The sequence below is a fragment of the Python bivittatus genome, unplaced genomic scaffold (assembly GCF_059951505.1).
Source record: "Python bivittatus isolate LINGU-HERP-01145 unplaced genomic scaffold, Pbiv_v1 ctg000580_np1212, whole genome shotgun sequence".
Classification (NCBI taxonomy): Eukaryota; Metazoa; Chordata; class Lepidosauria; order Squamata; family Pythonidae; genus Python; species Python bivittatus.
Window position 1 is genome coordinate 11,187,157 of NW_028277087.1, and position 18,704 is coordinate 11,205,860.

The 18,704-nt window shown below is 41.7% G+C and overlaps 2 protein-coding genes across 8 annotated transcripts in view; both read left to right on the forward strand.

Annotated features, from left to right (window-relative positions):
* Positions 1 to 496: 496 nt before the first annotated feature.
* CALR3 (calreticulin 3) lies at positions 497 to 11,436 on the forward strand (the record flags this gene model as incomplete). The annotated part of the gene is made up of 8 exons (XM_015889754.3): positions 497 to 614; positions 1,831 to 2,034; positions 2,435 to 2,529; positions 3,061 to 3,270; positions 10,041 to 10,154; positions 10,249 to 10,392; positions 10,575 to 10,667; positions 11,158 to 11,436. Coding segments are annotated over 8 exons (1,119 nt in total), but the record flags the coding sequence as incomplete, so codon positions are not given.
* Positions 11,437 to 11,931: 495 nt separating this feature from the next.
* Positions 11,932 to 18,704, forward strand: part of EPS15L1 (epidermal growth factor receptor pathway substrate 15 like 1) — a 38,586-nt gene continuing 31,813 nt past the window's right edge. For 5 of the 7 annotated variants that reach the window (XM_007437730.4, XM_007437731.4, XM_088149594.1 and 2 more), the window contains exons 1-2: positions 11,933 to 12,018; positions 16,383 to 16,424. In XM_007437730.4, coding sequence (XP_007437792.1) covers positions 11,983 to 12,018; positions 16,383 to 16,424 — 78 coding nt within the window. In that variant the 5' untranslated portion in view covers positions 11,933 to 11,982. Of the gene's footprint in view, positions 12,019 to 16,382; positions 16,425 to 18,704 lie in introns of all 7 variants that reach the window. The other 2 variants (XM_025172874.2, XM_025172873.2) reach the window with 1 other exon arrangement.

Sequence of the window (18,704 nt, forward strand, 5' to 3'; positions counted from 1 at the left end):
AAGACATTGCTGCAAAAACAGTGGTCTTGTGGGTGACCAAAAATAATTTGTTGTTACAGCTTTTATTTAACTGCTAATTTCTTTTCATCAAAGAGTTGCTGCTGATTTTAGGACAGTTGAGCAGGCTAAAGTCTGAGTTGGTCACTGGCTGCATTCTTCTTGGGTTCCATTTCCATTTCTTATGTTCTGTACTTGTTGAGTGCTTGTCATTTTAACTCCATTTTTGTTTAATCCTGTGCTCAAACTTGCAATGACTTCATGAACGTGGGTAGATACATACATACATATATATCTTTGATGGTATAATATGTATGTTATACTTTTGATCAGATCATATGTATCTCCTTGGTAGATGATGCACTCCAACTTTTTATACCTCTCATAAGCATTCTGTCTTTTGTGTATAGCATGATACTGTACTGTTTTGTTTGTCTCTGGTTTTGTTTCTGGTTTTTGGCTTGCTATTACCAACAGTTTGATTCAGTGACAAATATTTTCATGTTTATTAACAGCAAAATGGAAGGAGAGATGGGTGCTCTCTCAACATAAATCCAACTATGGAAAGTTTAGGTTGACAGCTGGAAATTTTTATGGTGATCGTGAAACAGACAAAGGTTTGGAGATATTATATGAAATTCATAATTAATGTAGTATCTGCTTGGATATTATTTATGTCCTTTAGAAGATTTTTTTAAGTCACACTGAGATTAGAAGTTCTAAGAGCCAGTCATGAGAGTATATTTTTGTCTTCTTCCCACCTGCCCTTGGTTCTAATTCAGTGGTCATTTCTGCTAATCCCAGGATCATAGTCTTGGGCATGTCCTGTATACACAAATGGTCCCAGCTGTTGCTCTCATGGCAGAGCAGAAATGCAGGGCAGTAATCAGATATAAGGGCTAGCACCTAAGTTAATGCCTGCTGTGGAGCATAGTCTAATGTAAGGAGCATATGCCTCAACTGGAGACAGCACCTGGCTGAACTTGTCTAGGTTCTGAAGCTAAATAGGGTTGGACCTAGTTATTGACCTAGGAAAGGAGATAATACCAGAAACTACCAGATCTCTAGGCTAGACTGTGAAGTAAAAAAACATTCAACTGTGATAGTCTACATAGGAGAAATATGGTTTATACTCCTGAAGCTGCCTTTACTCTCTGAAGATTCATTCCATTTAACCACTAGGCAAAGCTACCCACCTACTTTTCCACATAGAGCAACATCTAAAACATATCTATCTTCAGTATTATAAAACTTATCTATCTTCTCTCTCCTGTTTCTCATTTATCAACACACTTACTTGTTCTGTCTAAGGATGGAGATTTCAGGGTATTAGTTGGATTTTATATTTTAAAAAATGGAGGACCAACCTTTGTTTATTCCTTCCATTCAAGTGCCCTTGGGAGAGTCCATGGTGAACTTGAAATCATCCCAGCATCTGATAAAGCCTAACTAAAATGTGGAAGGAGGCTGCATGCCTTCAGTTTTGAGAATGTAACTGAATTCTATTGCTTGAACACTTATCCTCCCTCCCTCCCTCCCTCCCTCTCTTTATTTATTTATTTACTGCCTCACCTGCTCAACAGTTTGTACTGTTATCTAGATAAAGATATTACCATAATATGGAGTATGAAAGTTTAAAAAGATTACTCTCCACCTCCAAGATAAGTGTCTGAAATGTAATATTTATGCTACCTCCCCCCCCCGCCCCCGGCACTAGGGACAGCTGTTATGCATTTATTGGTTTTTAATTATACTTATTATGATTACTTAAGCACTTTGGCAATTATATTACAATTCTAGTCTCTGTGTGAAATGTCTTCTCATATACTCTAGGTCTGCAGACAAGTGAAAATTTAAAGTTTTACGCCATCTCCTCACGATTTGAACCATTCAGCAATAAAGGAAAATCTTTGGTAATTCAATATACAGTAAAGCATGAACAGAAAATTGATTGTGGTGGTGGTTATGTGAAAATATTTCCCTCCAGTCTGAACCAAAAGAACATGAGTGGGGAATCTCTGTACTACATCATGTTTGGTGAGCTGCTTTTGTTAGATTTGACTAAAATCATGTAACAAAATTGGCATTATTTACTTACAGTACTGTTGAAATAACCTTCTACAAGAAAATTTCCACAAGACCCAAAATTAATAAGGAAGAATACTAGGGAAAGGTATAAATTTAATTAAGAATCAAAATTCATCTAAGATAAACTTGATTAAAATACTTCCAGAGCTCCCTTTCAGCTTCTGTATTAGGAACTTGAATCATAGAAGTTCCTGATAGATGTGATCCTTACATTTTTATCTGCAGTTAATACTGGAAATAAGTGGAAAGTTTAATTACTTAGAAAGTCAAAGATCTTATCAGTCTGAAATAAGGTGAGGCATTTTCAGTACAAATGGCACAAGAGAGCAAACCTTGTTATCTCTTTCAGGGCCTGATATATGTGGCTCTGATACAAAGAAAGTCCACATCATTTTAAACTACAAGAACAAAGTTTATCCTGTTAAGAAACAAATTCGCTGCAAAGTAAGTGCCAAAAAATCATGATAAATAAATGTTGTGATCCATAATATTCCAATCTTGAGACATTAAAGTCAGATAAAAGATGTTGGTTAACTGTAACCAGAGAATACCAAGGCTATAAGCTAAACTGGGAAACTGAAAAAAAAAGACATGGAAGAAGACAATAGCAAATAACTTGTTGCCAAGAAAATTATGTTTATGTGCCCATAAAATTACTAGGAGTCATGGATGACTCAAAAATATTTTTTACTGTAATATGCTTTAGTAAACTAGAACCACACATAACTCATATTTTCTACAGCAAACAGTGCAGGCACTATTTGGTGGAAACTTCTATGTGGTAAGCTTAAAGCCCTATGCACTTTTACTGAGAGCAAACACTGTTGTACAAATACTTTGACAGAGTTGCTTTGCGCATTTACCAGCCTCATGTAGTGTTGCTGCATACTAATATGCCCATCCCTCTGAAATTAGTTTGACTGAAGGTAATGATGAAACAAACCAGTATTTCTCCTTTTCCACACTTTGATTTAGGTGGATGGATTCACACACCTATATACACTGATTTTAAAACCGGATCACACATATAAAGTTAAAATTGATAATAAAATGGTTATATCAGGTGTTTTGGAAGATGACTGGGACTTCTTGCCACCAAGGAGAATAAATGATCCAGCAGTGAAGAAACCTGAGAATTGGGATGATGAAGCTGAAATTGATGATCCAGAAGACACTAAGCCAGAGGTGATGTTATAGGATGGAAGTGGATAATCCCCTGTCCAGTGTGGAAAATCCAGAGCTAGGGCATCCCCAATGAATGGCTGTCCACAAGGAGAGTGTACTAATCTTATTACTAAAATAGTTGTCCTAACATTTGGTCAAACACTATCTCCTTGTAATGTTGGGCTTTGTGAGAGCAGAGAACAAGCACTTTTCCTCTATGTGATAGTCCTTTGAAGGTTTAAAAATGCCATTAGGTCCTCTCAGACTGAAAGATCCTCCAGTGTTCCCACACAGAAGATGCTGATAATTTCTGCTGTTGTTCATGAAGTCCATTCCATTTTAAAGTACAGCATTCATAACTGGACACAGTACTAAAATGACCTTAGATTAGTACTATATAAAGTCAAGTTACTACTTCTCATAAGACAGAAACTATACATCACAGCCTTGTTCAGATTGTGATTATCTACAATCCTGAGATCTTTTTGATATGTATGTATTGTTGCTGTCACTTTCTAGAAATTTGAATTTGTTTCTGCCAAATTTTATTTCGTTGGCTTCAGCCAGTCTTCATTCTGTCAAGATCACGTTATTTTTCCCCCCCCTTTTGTCTTCCAAATTCTGTGTCAACTGCAAATTTGATAAAATCCCTTTGACCGGTTTTTCTAAATCAAGGGTGGATAATGGAACTGCTCTAAGGATCAGATCCAATCCTTCACTCGCCTGGCAGGTGAAGTGATATGCAGAATTAGGGGTTATTAAGGAAGAAAAATTCACCTACTCCTTGAAAAACCCACCCACTAACATCCCTTTGTTTAAGACATAGAGCACCACCATTTTTGTTTCCTCCTTTGGGGAAAAAGGTGCATGAAGGGTAACAGGAAAAGCCAGTGTGGATCTTGTCTAGTGGAAAAGGCATGTAGCAAGTCTTACAAGTATTGTCCTTTGTGCATTTTTCCTGATGTGGGAGGGCATGCAAAAGATGAATTGGCAGCTGCTGATAGGTATCTTCCCATTTCTTTGTGTCAGCATTGATGGACAACTTCATCTTGTATATGTTTTTCCTGAAGGAGAAGATGCATGAAATCTGAACCTGTATTTCTGTGCCAGCAATAATGTGGAGGGGCTTGGCTGACAAGATTAGGCCAGCACCCTTCTCAGTGGTTGCCCCCACATTATGCAATACACTTCTTCCAGAGCTGTACCCTGGCCGCCTTACTGTTGCAATTTAGGAAGATGCTAAAGACCTTTACGTTAATTAGGTTTTACTTACGTTTAAATTCTTAATTGTATTTATTTGTTTATTTAGTTTATAAAGCAACTCAACTCACAATGACTCTGGGTGGCATATGATTACAAAACACATCTCATCTTTAAGACAGTAAAAAACTAATAATGCAAGATAGCTATAGCCAGGAAGCCATCATACCCCAACCGTTAAAATAATCTCATTCAGGATGGACATATATCCCACCTATTCCAGAGCCTGTGGAAGAGCTTTAAGTTTAATTAAAAGAACAGCAGGTCAGAGCTGTTCAAACCACCAGGGGGGATACTATTCCAGAGGGCAGGTACCGCAACCAAGAGCGCATGCCTCCTAGTACCCATCAGATGGCGCTGCTTTAAAGATGGGAACCGTAGCACACCCAATCTGTCCAATGTCACAAGATAGGCAGAAGCAATGGAAGTGAGGTTTCTCAAACAACTAGGCCGTATGTCATGACAGGCTTTATAGGCGATAACCACATCTTGAATGTATTTATTTATTTAGTCAATAAATAAATAACTCCATAAATGACTAGGGGGTGGTTAACAATATTAAAAGAAAAGTAAAAAAAAAACAGATCATATGCAAAAATTACTTGTACCTGAAAGCTTCCTGCTAAGCACTGCAGCTCAAGCAACAGAGATATGCCATGGGCATACAGAGGCACACCCATAACTAACTGCACTGCTGCATTCCCGACTGGCTGCAGCCTCCGAGTAGTCTTCATGGGCAGATAGCCAGTTGGTCTGTTGGAATATAAAGAGGACTCTGACATTTGCTTTGCTAACATCAAGATAAATTATGTCGATAGCATTCACAATGAAATTAGCAGGTAATCTGATTTTTTTTAAGAATGCAGGATTTTTTTCTTGGCAAATCCATGCTGCCTCTTGCTGATCAGTATGTCAGGCTTCTCTCTTACTGTAACAGATTGATTCCTTTTTCATTACCTTGGAATTGCAATTGGGCAGATCACTCTTTACTTTCCTGGCTCTTCCATTTTGCTTAATAAACATGTTTATGTTCCTGTTATGTAACATCTATTCTTCAGAATTTCTTAGAGCTTGTAAAACTATTTTGCAAGCAAATCATAAAATTGTATTGTCGAAGGCTTTCATGGCCGGCATACAAAGGCTGGTGTGGGTCTTCCGGGCTGTGTGGCCGTGTTCTGGAAGTTTTGTTTCCTAACATTTCGCCAGCATCTGTGACCGGCATCTTCAGAGGGCAGGAGCACAGACAGGAGCAGTTCCCTCTGTGCCCACTGTGCTCTCTGAAGATGCCGGTCACAGATGCTGGCGAAACGTTAGGAAACAAAACTTCCAGAACACGGCCACACAGCCCGGAAGACCCACACCAAATCATAAAATTCCTCTTCTGTGTTAGGGTGCAATTAATCTGGCTCTGAAGATCTAAATTTGCTTAAGGTAGTTGGATACAGTGGCATAAGTAGGGTCAAGGCAGATGTGGTAGAACCACTAGAGAAATAACTAAGCCTGATTGTGGTCTGCCTCAGGGCCAGCATGCCACTCACAGAGAAATCTGGGAGTTTACCTAGAGCAGTGTTGTCCAAACTTGGCCACTTTAAGATGAGTGGACTTCAACTCCCAGAATTCCCTAGCCAGCTGGCTGGGGAATTCTGGGAGTTGAAGTCCACTCATCTTAAAGTGGCCAAGTTTGGACAACACTGACCTAGAGTGACTGTCAGAGCAGAGTGGTAGGCGAAAAAGGTTCAGGCGGGCAATCACCAGCCTCAGTGCATACTGACAAGAGCAACCACTAGATGGCAGCAGAGAGATACAAGAATTCTATTAACCTTTTCTGTTCTCTAGTGGCCACTTGGATTTTTACAGCACAGGTTACTCCTAGTACTGACACAACCTGCCAGTGCTACTCCACCTGCCACCCCCAAGAGAGCACTATAAGCTGCTACTGCTGCCATTCCTCCCCAAGAGTGGCTTATATGTAAAAGCCCTCAGCACAAGAACAGGTCTGCTCCCTCAGATGCTGCTGCTAACTCTTGATGGGCCCCAAATGACTTTGCCTTGTGACTCAAAGAGCCGTACTTGGCTGGATATGTTACAGCAGGTGGGAGGACCCAACCAGCCTTGACTGGCCTCAGAAGTTTAGCAGGACCAGGTCCGGTTAGGAACTGGACAGGAGACCTCCACGGAATTTCAGAGCTGGGAGGTTGAAAAAGACATATTAGAAGATGGCTGTAGCAAATCTCCGTTATACTGTTGCCAAGAAAACCGAATGGAGGTGTCTGTATAGTCATCAGGAACTGAATGTGACTTGAGGACATCTGCAGATTGAAAGTAGCTGGATATTTTCTGACTAATTCTTTACTGATCTTAAGCGGGAATCCTGAGAGCTCTGAGTTACACTTATAGGAAACGACACAGAATTCTGAGGAGACAAAATATGAGTAGATCTACCTTCACTTTTTTCACCTGTTAACATTTCATTAACTTCACTGAACTATTTCCTCCCTCAGCTTGCTTGGGACATACCTGGGCCCTCTTTCCTCTTTTTCTCACCTTGTTAGCTGTAGCTTTCCTGGGAGTATCGCTACAGACATCATTGTATGTATTTGCTCTTGTGACCCGCCCTTCTTCCCATTTCTTATATACATCCACTCTTTTTTTCCAGAGCTTTGTTAAATATAATTACTAGCATTTTTTCAATGTTTCTCTTTTAAATTTATTCGTGCCTATAATTATTCCTTGGAGAATGCACATTATAATTATTCCTTTGAGCATGTTGGGCCCCTTTTCTTATTAATTCATCAGCCGTAAGATTTTTTTGCTAGAATTTGAGTTCATTGAAATAAAATTTTCTGAAACATGAGCTACAGGTCTGACCAGGCTTACTCACTATTAACATTCCATAATGACAAGAATTACAGCATTGACAGTTTCTTCACAAGGTTTTTATTATTTTGTCTCACTGGCCATTTCTTGGCTTTTTATTAAGATTGAGGATTGCTGACTTACTCCTTCCTACTTTTTTTCTTAAACGTGAACTTTTTCAGCAACATGCCAAGGATTTGCTGAATACTGATTCCAGTAGATATCAAAGCAACTGAAACATTTTATTATTTCTGCTACTAGCAATTTCTTCCCTGAAGTTTATTTCAGGAAAATAGTATCTCCACTACATATTTATTTATTCAATTTTTATCCTGCTGCAATCTCGCAACTCTCACTGGTTACAATGTCACAATAAAAATAACATGGTGACCTATAATGGATTGGAGCCACAATAATTCTATTTTTCTCCATTTATTGTTACCAAATCCATTCATGGCATTATCTTGCTCATTCTCTTGAATCTTCCTACACATTTTTGACATGTAATAACTCTCTATTTCATTCTCAGTCCTCTGTGTGTGTGCGCGCACGCGTGTGCACACATGCACACACACCTTCAAGTCACTCTTGACTCCTGGTGACTGCCTGACAAAAGTTCATGGCATTTTCTTGACCACATTTTTCAGAAGTGGCTTGCTCTTGCTTTCTTCTTCCTAGGGCTGAGACTGAGTGACTGGCCCAAAGTCCCCAGCTGGCTTCATGACTAAGGCAGAACTAGAACTCACAGTCTCCTGGTTTCTAGCCTGGTGCTTCAACCACTACACCAAAGAGAAAACTTTTTTTTTCAATCCTTCAAAACCTGTAAAATAAGAATTAGCCACAATTCTTTTAGAAACTGCTCAAACTTGAATACACAAAATGTGCAAGCAAGGAAGCAGAAAAGATTCCAATACCGTAGTATGTTTATAGGGTCCTGTTGGAATGAGTGTCCAGGGATTAGAGATTTCTCTTTTTTCATGGGATGTGTAATGGTATGTGGGAATGACCTTGAGAGACAGGCGGAAGAGCCGCAGACTAGGCAGCAGCCAGATAAGAGGCAACTGAGCCTGCAGAAGAAATGGGGGAGTGGCAGACATCTCAGAAGGGACCCTCCCTAGTTTCTTGGACTATAAAGGCAACAGGGGAGAGATGTACTTTCAGACTTGCAAGATTCTGTTAATGTAACCTTATAATAAAGCTAGTACTTCTGGGTGTGTTTCTTGTCTGGACAATCTCACAAGGCTGACAGGAAGAGAGAATACTGTAGTATGTGGCAAGGTTGGTTAAAAATATTTACTATTCTTCCACTGCAACATACTAAATATTTTTCCCCATAAAGCTAGTCTAGGTCTGAGATGGGAAAGCTGTGGTACTCACTCTAATTGCATGTGGGATGGTACAGAGAGAAAGAGACAAAAAGAAACAATTTTGCATTGCTACAGATTTCACCCATGTCATGCTCTGGCTTTGCCTAATATCTGGGTGGAGGCTGGTGTGGGTCTTCCGGGCTGTGTGGCCGTGTTCTGGAAGTTTTGTTTCCTAACGTTTCGCCAGCATCTGTGACTGGCATCTTCAGAGGGCAGGAGCACAGACAGGAGCAGTTCCCTCTGTGCCCAGGATGATGTGACCCTGTTGTGGGTATTTATAGAGATCTGGGGGGGGGTTAGGGAGGGTTGGGGGGGTGGGGGGTGGGTTAATGAGTGGCTGCTTGTTTTGGTGTCAGAATATGTGTGTACACACATATTCCCCCCATCCCCCCACACACACTCCCCCCTTCCCCCCCCCCTCAGATCTCTATAAATACCCACAAAAGGGTCACATCATCCTGGGCACAGAGAGAACTGCTCCTGTCTGTGCTCCTGCCCTCTGAAGATGCCGGTCACAGATGCTGGCGAAACATTAGGAAACAAAACTTCCAGAACACGGCCACAAAGCCCGGAAGACCCACACCAGCCATCGTATGCTGGCTGTGAAAGCCTTTGACAATACATCTGGGTGGAGCTTTGATTTTTCCCCCCCATAGGTTAATAAAGGTGTCGACAACCTTTGGGTGACTGGGGACCACACTGGAAATGAATGTAGCTGAAAGTTGCAGTAGGTGGGGTGATAATGTGAGAAAAGTCAGAGAAATTTCTAATTCCCACCTCTCACATAGTGGTGTTTTTGAGGTTTGCAGGGATTTGCTTTGTTTCATAAAATTATATTGACTTTTGCAGGATTTACTTTATGTTATTTGTGTGTTCCCCACCTTAAAATGGCAGAAAAATTTGCCACCAATTTCTGATGATAAGCAGCTTGGGGAGGGTGCATAAAAAGTCGGTTTGTGGACTATATTTGTTCTGGGGCCTCCGGTAACCTATGGGTTATTGGCTTTTTACAATAAAAGGCTTTTCTATTCCTGTTTGAGGTAGCCTGTGAAAGGTGAGGAGGGGTTGGACTGGGAATTCCAATTCCCATTGGAAAAGTTTCCTATTATATAAGCGATAGGTACAACAACAGAATATATCTCTATATCAATATATCTACATTCTGTGTAAAATATTTTCTGGTCATCTTCTATTATCCTCATAGTAAGTTTCTGAGAGACTGGCCTCCCTAAGACAAGTCAGTGGATTTTATCTACTGAGTAGGACTTGCTCATTTTGCTTTTCTTCCATTTTTTCACCCCGTGATAGGATTGGGATATTGCTGAATACATTGTGGACAACAGTGCTGAAAAACCTAAAGACTGGGATGATGCAGAACAGGGTGCCTGGCAACCTCCCCTGCTCAAGAATCCTCTCTACAGAGTATGGCACCACTTTTTCATGCTTTGAGATGAACTTTGAGGAATCGGGGGGTCCATTTGGGCAGTGAGTACTGAGAACATGTGGTTTATTTCAGGGGGAGTGGCAGCCCAGGAAAATCCCAAATCCCAACTACAAAGGCATTTGGCCCCATCCCCAGATTGTAAATCCCGAGTATGTGCCAGACTCAAGCCTTTCGGTCTATGAGAACATCAGCGTCATTGGCCTAGACCTTTGGCAGGTCAGTTGTGTTTCTACTTGTTTTGTGTGTACTATTTTCAATGTGTACATTGTGTGTACTATTTTCATTGGCTGTAAGTAAGCCGAAGTGAGCATGCTCCTGCTTGCATGAAAAAAGTCATTGACACAGAGCTGTTAATCCAAATGTACATGAAGACACAGTACCATCTTCCTTAATTGCAGGTGAGATCTGGAACTATTTTTGATAATTTCTTGATCACTGATGATGAAGAATATGCAAAGAAATTTGGTGATGAAACATGGGGCAAAACTAAGGTAAGAGTGAACTCTTCTGTGGGACGCAACCAAGGAGTAGATTCCTCCTGTGGCTATATCATTCTTGCTACCACCTGACCTTTTTCTCTGGGAGCTATTTTTGCTTGGATGGCTGACACTGAAACAGGGAATCCACTATGGTGGAGACTCCTTGTTCTGTAAGTGTCTTTTCAAAATAGCCACGCTCACACAATAAGGCTGCTTGAGGTGGCTTTCCCAGTACTCCTGAACTGGGTGCTGCCCATTTTCTCACCTGGATGAGAAAGTGAAGGGGGAGTCTTTCTGCTGTGCCCAGTGCCAGCCGCTGCTGCACATGGGATCAGAACCTGTTCGGTCTGCAGCTTGTTCTTCCAGTTGTCATATTAGGTTAGCTGGGAGGAAGCACACATCAAGAACGATTCCTGCAAGGGAATGGATTGGCCTAGCTGGATATCTGAGGTGACAGCAAGTTTACTAAGGTGACCTTTCCTTTCCCATTTAAAATTTCCAGAACCCGGAGCAGACAATGAACAAGAAGCAAATAGAGAAAGAAAAAAAAATCAGACAGAAAAGAAGCGAGAAGATGCCAAAAAATAAACCACTTCAGAAGAACAAATCTGCGAGAATTGTAGCACAGAAGGAGGAGCTCTGATTTTTCTCAGGATTTAAATTGGAGCTAGCAGAGAAAAATGTTAAGGGCTGGGGACCATGTTTGTTTAACAGACACCTTGGAAAGCCGTTTGGTTTTGGCTGATAATAATATCAAAAGGTTTTTAATAAAGTAAACTGTTGGGAAAGAGAGTCCATTAATTACTTAATTTCGGGAAAGTTCAATATACGTGCATTTTCCCCCTCTCCAGTCATCCATTGTTCACGAACAAAGATCGCGTCTGTGTGAACGCAGAAGCTGGCAGACGGCAGTAACCGAGTCAGGCGATTAGCTCTCCCCGATTATCTGGGGCTCGGGGTTGCCCATTACTAGTTCTGAATTACCCCAGAAATCCTCCCTATAGAAAAGGCGGGGGGCAAACGCCCCATTCGAGCCTTGGAACTCTTCTCGGCGGCGGCAGCACCGCAGACGCCCCTCCTGCACGAGTGGAGCGGGGAAGCTGCCGAGGACGACAGGCTCGCCCGCCAGCAGGAACGCCCCCGAACAGCGGCCAGAGCATCTTCCGCGGACCTTCAGGGGCGACGCGGCGAGGCGATTCCCCCAGCGCTTCCTCGGTTGGTCGACGGGCGGCGCTGCGCCCGCGGTCGCTGTTGCTGTAGTTCTCGTGGCCACGCCCCGTCCCTCTCTGGCCTCGCCCCTCCCGGGAGGAGGAGGAGGAGGAGGAAGATGGCGGCGCTCGGCCCCCTCGGCGGCGGCGCGCAGGTAGGGAGCCGAGAGGAAGGGCGGCAGAGGGATGAGAAGGGAGAATGGCGGCTGGGAGAAGGGGAGGAAGAGGAGGTAGAGCGGTCGCAATTCAAGGAAGCAGAGATACTCCCGCCGTGAGTCAGAAGCGGAGTCGGGGAGGGGAGGGCAGCCACCTCCTCCCGCAAAACACGCGACCTTGAGGGGGGTCTCCCGGGCAGGAGGGGCGCCCGTTCTTTTCCTTCCCCCGAAAGGACGGAGCGCTGTGCGCTGACGGGGAGGGGCTGGGAGGGCCAGCCGTTCTCGCCGGCGGAAAGGGTCAGACAACCCAGCCCGCCGGGGTGGCAGCAGTGCAGCCCCCGGGGCCGGGACGTTGAGCGTCCCGTCGCCACCCCTACCGAGCCACGGCCGAGAAGCCCCCTCCTACACCCAAGTGACCCAGCCCAGCCTACCTCACAGGGCTGTTGGAAAGAAGCCTCATCCGCACGGGTAGCGGGCTAGGATGCTACGGTGGAGAAGAGAAGGGGCTGGAAGTCCTCTAGGCCGGGATTTGATTGAGGGACCGCTGTTGCACAAATATGTTGCCTTTGCCTGTGCATAGGAGTGGGTGTGCATGCGTTTGGCGAGGATCTTAATAGGTGCTGAAGAGTTTAAGTTCTGCCAGATCGTAGCCACGGAAGTATTTTCTCCCAGAAAAGTAGGATACGGATGATGCAGTCTGTATCCTTGGATTTGTGGTTTCTAGAGGTAGGACCCAGCTTGAATTGAACATTGGGAATTTTCTCAGCTTAAATGTTGGGAATTTGGGGAAGCCCAATACAGAACCAAAAGACTGAAGTGGGACCAACTCAAGCAGGTGGCGGCTTTTCTTCTGGAAGAACCTTACAGGGCTTGTTGGAAAAAAACCTAGAAATTAAGCCAAATTAAAATCCTTTCCTGAAAAAGATGGGTGTAGCAGGGCTGTAGACCTCAAAGTATATGCTTGGCCTTGTCCAGCATTTTAGTGGCCAACTAGGGAAGTATGAGAGCTCTCAGGACTTATATTGCTCACTGAATAACGAACAATTTAACAATGACGTATAAGCAATCAAAAAACATCTGAAGATCAGATTGTCAAGTAATAGCATATGGAATACTACACATTTTGCAAGAGAAGGCCAAAACATCGTAATGAAGCCACACACTTCCACCAAATTGATAAGCTGTGTCAGCCCATAGCATAAGAACCAAGGGTTAAAATATAATGATTACAATGTCCTTGGAGAATACTGTCTTGGGGACCTGAAGATATTTTGGAAGTGGTACCCATGGAGCTTCTTTGGAGAAGATAGTCTGTAACCTGCAATAGTTGAAGATACTTCTTTGATGGCCTCAGAACCTGCAGCCTAATTCAGATACCAGTGGAAAGTGGTTCAGTGGCCAACAGAAGTTGCCTGGATTCCGCACTATGAGGCCATCAGAGAAGTTCAAGGGAAGTTTCAGTTCCCTAGGCAGCTTTGGCCACAGAAGAATGTCCTTACCAGTGTGGAGGAATGTTGCAAGGGATGGAAATTAGCGCAAGGCTGGAGAGAATATACAAAGGCCTCTGATGCTGAGCTGGCTAGCCTGCCGGATATGGTGTGTCACAATAAGGGAGGGGTTTTGTGGAACCCTTGGTGATGCACTCCCGTAAGTGACTGGTTGGGTTATGTGGGGAAACATAATTAATCAAGGATTGGTGTGTTTCCTTCCCTCTTGGTTAAATCCAGAACTTTGTGTACTGGCCACACATATCTCCCTACTGGTGATTTACAGTGACTCCTAGCAAAAACTAGAAAAGCACTACCTCTCTTGGTGGGTTTCCCCAACAGATTCCTGGGGGTAATTATTAATTAAGGACCCCTTGAGCAAGAATTCAGTCATGCCAGTAGACAAGTTGCCTAATTATTCTAAGGATTTAATTGGACTTTAATGAGGCTCTTTTTTCAAACGGAATAGTACACAGTAAACCTTCGGCCACAAAGGAAGATGGGAGAGGGATATCTGGTGTATGGAATGTGTCATGAGTACTCGGAGAAAGGAGCAAATCCAGGGATCTGTGTGTAGGTAAAGAGTAGATTTGTTGCATGCATGTTAATAAATAATGTTGCTAAGAGCATCCCTTGTGAGGCTTATTCTGGTTCAAGCGAGAATTATGTTGCTGATGCCAAGTGCTGTTTTCCAGGCTCCTTTTTTGGACACGGACCCAAGTCCTTAGAACCCTGAATACTCCTTCTGCCCAGGCTGATTTGTATTCCTGCAAAGTTAATGGCTGCTGTCTAGCAGAGAAAGCATCTCCATGTTGGCTCTGCTTGCAGAAAAGCCCAGAGCCACGCATAGCCCAGATGTCAAGCACAACCAGTCAGTTATAAATTGCTCTTTTCAGAAAGGGTGTTTTGAAGCCAAGCTCTTCTGGAAGCTTTGGGTGCATCTCAATCTGGCTTGTAAATTCTAAGGGCTGTGTAGAGGAGGCACGGGCAAAGTATCCTTCCCCTTGAATCCTTTGGGTCTCTTTATTATTTATCCTTTTTCAAATGTGGACCTCTTCTCCATCCTCCAATTTTTCTGATATAATGAAAATTGGTGGTAGGGTGAGGTATTGCCTCTAATTAGAACAGTCTTGCAAATGTTTTTCATCTACATGATAATAGATTGAAGAAGGCATTTTCTTGGGTTCTGAAGGTATTCCCTGCAAGTTCGCACATTGATGCTGAATTTATTGATGCTCTAGGTTCTGCCAATTGCAGAGCTAAAGAGGAGTTTTTGTCTAGGCTGTGCTGAGTAGCAGTTCTTGCAGAGGGTGTATATGGATAGCGTGCATGAGTGATTGTAGCTTCCCTAGATTACCAAAGATATTGCAGGTTCCTTGTAGGAAGTAGAGTGCCAGGCTTCTGTAGGATGAGAACTTTTACTGGGCAGCCTATTCATCAGAGCTGTTAGTTACAGATTGTCGTTTGTTTTGAGCAAAAAGAATCTCTTTTGACCTTGCATTTCTTTCCCACCCTTCAGGGCAGATAAAATTTGAATTTCTGTCCTCTTGCTGGAAAACCAGAGGAAACATTGCTGATGGCCTTGGTGATTTTGCATAGTGTTAAAACCAAATAGTAGAGCAGAGTTCTGTGTAACAGAATGTGTATTCATTACATGTGGTTAGCCTTCATTTTACCCATTGGATGATGAAGGAATCGTAAAGACAGCTGCGTAGCTCTTCATGGCTACCTTACACACTGTGAGTTCTGTTTGCTTTTGAGACAGTGAAGAACAACAAAAGAAAGGCATTCAATTAAGCCTGAATTGGGGATCTTGAAGCCTTCCAGATGGACCTATCTGGACACAACTCCCATTATCACTAATAGTTGGTCAGGCTGTCTGAAGCTGATTAGAAGTCAGGTATAGATGGTTTCTAGAAGGGAGACGTATGTGTATAGTTATGTACCAAGCAATTGTGCAGAAAGCAGATGTAAAACTTACTCATTGTTTCGGGACGGGTCAGTGTCTATAACTTAGCATTAATCAGAATAAATGATGAGGTGAAATTCTGTGGCAAGTTTGCACTTTACCTCAACTGTGTGATAATGTTATTCTAACGCTGTATATTTGGGGATGAAAGAGAGTGGAACTTTCATGTTCTGCCACCTCCTGTTTCCATAGCATTCTGTTCCCATGCTGAGTTTCAGGGCTTACTCCTGGTCTTGTGAAAAAATGTTGTTGGTTCAGTTTCTAAGTGGTAGCTTCTTATTGCTTTGTTGTCTCATTCTACCTATGTTAGGCTCAATCAAGCTGGCTGTCTTTCTTTCCTTTTTATTATAAATTAATTGAAATAAATAAGAAGAATGTGCAAAAATTGAAGCTTTTTGAACATCAATTATCTATATTTATCATCTAGTACTGTACACTAAGCAGCTTTGCTTTCTCAGTGAAAGCCAAACATTGCCTTTTGGTGTGATTAGACTGAACTCAAACTAGGGAGCAGTAAGCACTTTTTTGAACAGTTGTATTGTCCTTGAACCTGTTTGAAGAAATAAATGTTTGTCCACTGATAATTCTTTGGAGGGCAAGTGAATGGTAAGTTATTGTACAGGAACTGCTGAATGTCGGAAAATGAGAACCTGAGGTGTTGGACAGCAGCTTCAGAACTTCTGGCTGGCTAGAAATGATCTGAAGGAATTCATATGCAGTTCCTTTTAACCTTATTCATACCTCGCCCTATTCTTGCGGTAGGCCGTTTCTTCAGAAAAAATGGTGCTGAGTCATTTTCAGAGGGTCTCAGACAGACATTGATCTGGACCCATTAAGGAGCAGGGGACGATGGGTATACTTGGCTGTGTGTGAAGATGTTTCACCTTGCATTTCCCCCTTTTTTCTAGCTCTCCACTGGCAACCCTCTGTATGAGACATATTACAAACAGGCAAGTGTGCTACATTTCTCTTTTTTGCTCCCTCCCTTGAAATCCTGCACCCCTCCTCATCTATTGGATAATATGGACACCCAGTGTATGTGTTGTGTAGGCATTGTGCTGGTCCAGCAGAAAGAAAATACAAAAGTTACAATTGCATCTAATATTACAAAAGCCAGCATTTATTTATGTGTTATTATTTCAATTTATATGGCTGCCATTTCACATTCATGACTGGGTGGCTATTTGTAGTTTGTAATATTTTTATTGCACCCCTTAAGTCCTCCTGTGAGTGGGCCTAGCTAACAAAACTCTTTGAAGTGAAATAAGGATCATGGATTGTTCCATTTGAATTAGCCCCCCAAAGAAGCCAAGCTCAAGCTGTGTGCTAAACAAACTACAGATAGAATTGTCTAGTGAGCAAAACAAAAATAACATACATCAGTATGCTGTTAATGCATTGGGATACTAGAATTGTAATGAATTTTATCTTCATGTAATGTGTGAAAGTATTTGTAGTATGCTCATACTTTGATTAAGCCCTGGCAAGAGGTCACAAAGTATAAATTTAAAAATTGCTTGAATATACACAGGCATAGATGAAATTATTCAAAGGATGATCAAGTTACCTGAAAACGCCTCTTCCTTGACTCACTGTGGGGGAAAAAAATCCATGTATTGAAAAGGAACATATAGCAACAGTCTACCTACTTTAGTCAGTTATAGATCTTTTCTTCCAATACTGTGTAAGAACGCTTACCCTATGCACAAAGTATCCATAACTCTTGATATATTACTTAGGACAGGGTGTCCAAACTTTTTAGCTAGTGGATGCATTTGGAATTTTGAGACGTGTTATGGGTTCTGTGGTTGCCATAAAAGGGAAAATGTTTAATTCACAAAATGGCTGCCATGCGGGCATTACCAGCCATACTGGGGTTGGGGATTGGAGCCTGGAGGGCACCGAGGAAGAAGTCCACTACAGAGTCTCCTACAATGTTGAGATCTTGAATCTAGAACATGTACATCCTTAACAGACCCAGTCTTATTAATTCGGGATCGAATGTAGCAACAACAGGGCAAGCTCAGGCCGTACAAGTTAGCATTTCTACTTCCAAATTACATTTTCAGAAAAATTAGTATTTTAATCCAATATGTGGAAAATAAAAGATGTATTATCTACACTTTGAAATCAAAAGAAACTTGCTTTGGTTTCAAATTCAGTGTAAATAACTCAGAAAGTGTTTAAAGCTTTATCAGCAGAGATAAACCAATCTGAGATAACAGTTTATGAGAAACCTAATTTATCTTCTGAAACATTTGAGTTATTTTTAAATTAAGATTTTCCCTTAAAATAAAAAATATAAAAAATCAAAACAATGCCTATGATTCAATATTTTCCATATATATTTTGCTGGAAATTCAGTGCTGATTTTGAAAAATGCTCAAACAAATGAAGATCCTGATTTGTTCAATGGCCAGAATTTCAGTGGGGTGAAATAATATCTCTTCGATTGAACCCAAATGGCAGTTGAAGATTGAGGTGCTTTATTCCAGCTTGTGACTGAAGCTAAAATGGCTAATGAAACACAGAAATTGAAGCCCACTTTTTGTTTTGTGTATTTGTGATTCGCCTGCTGAAAATCAGGATGGGTGTCCATGGCAAAAAAGTATTATGAAATTTATAAACTAGCTGAACTCATCGAAGGAATAAAAACAGGAAAACATTCCAAAATATAAATATGCCTTCAGGTTAAATTCCTCTTGACTGCATTTATCTTACTCCAGACATTCAGGGGGATTCTAGACTAGATTCATGTGTGTCCAAAGTAGTGATAAATGTAAGATAACAACTGAGACGTTTTACTAGAAATCATTATAAATACAATCTAAATCTACAGTCTAACGTCAGAATACATTCTGCAGTTCCAAGCCATTTACTTGTGAATGTTATTATTATTTGGCACCAAGTCTGAGTTATTCCAGTTTATGAAATAACCAAATTGAATGCCAAAATTTTGCATTAAAGAAATAAGGTTACTTACATTGTGCCAACAAAGATCTGTGTTGTACTCAGTATTATGATGCTGTTCGTATCTTCAGAATTTCCAATAATCCAAATATTGAGGCAAAAGCTCCATTGAAAAGAAAAGTGGATAAAGAGCACCCTTAAGGAGTATCTTAACACATTCTTGAAAAGATTACAATAAGTGCCAAACAAGCCAATTTCAGTGTTCCGTGGGAGATATAAGGTAGAGCTGGCCCATAGTGAGGAGTGAGGAAAAGTGCTTG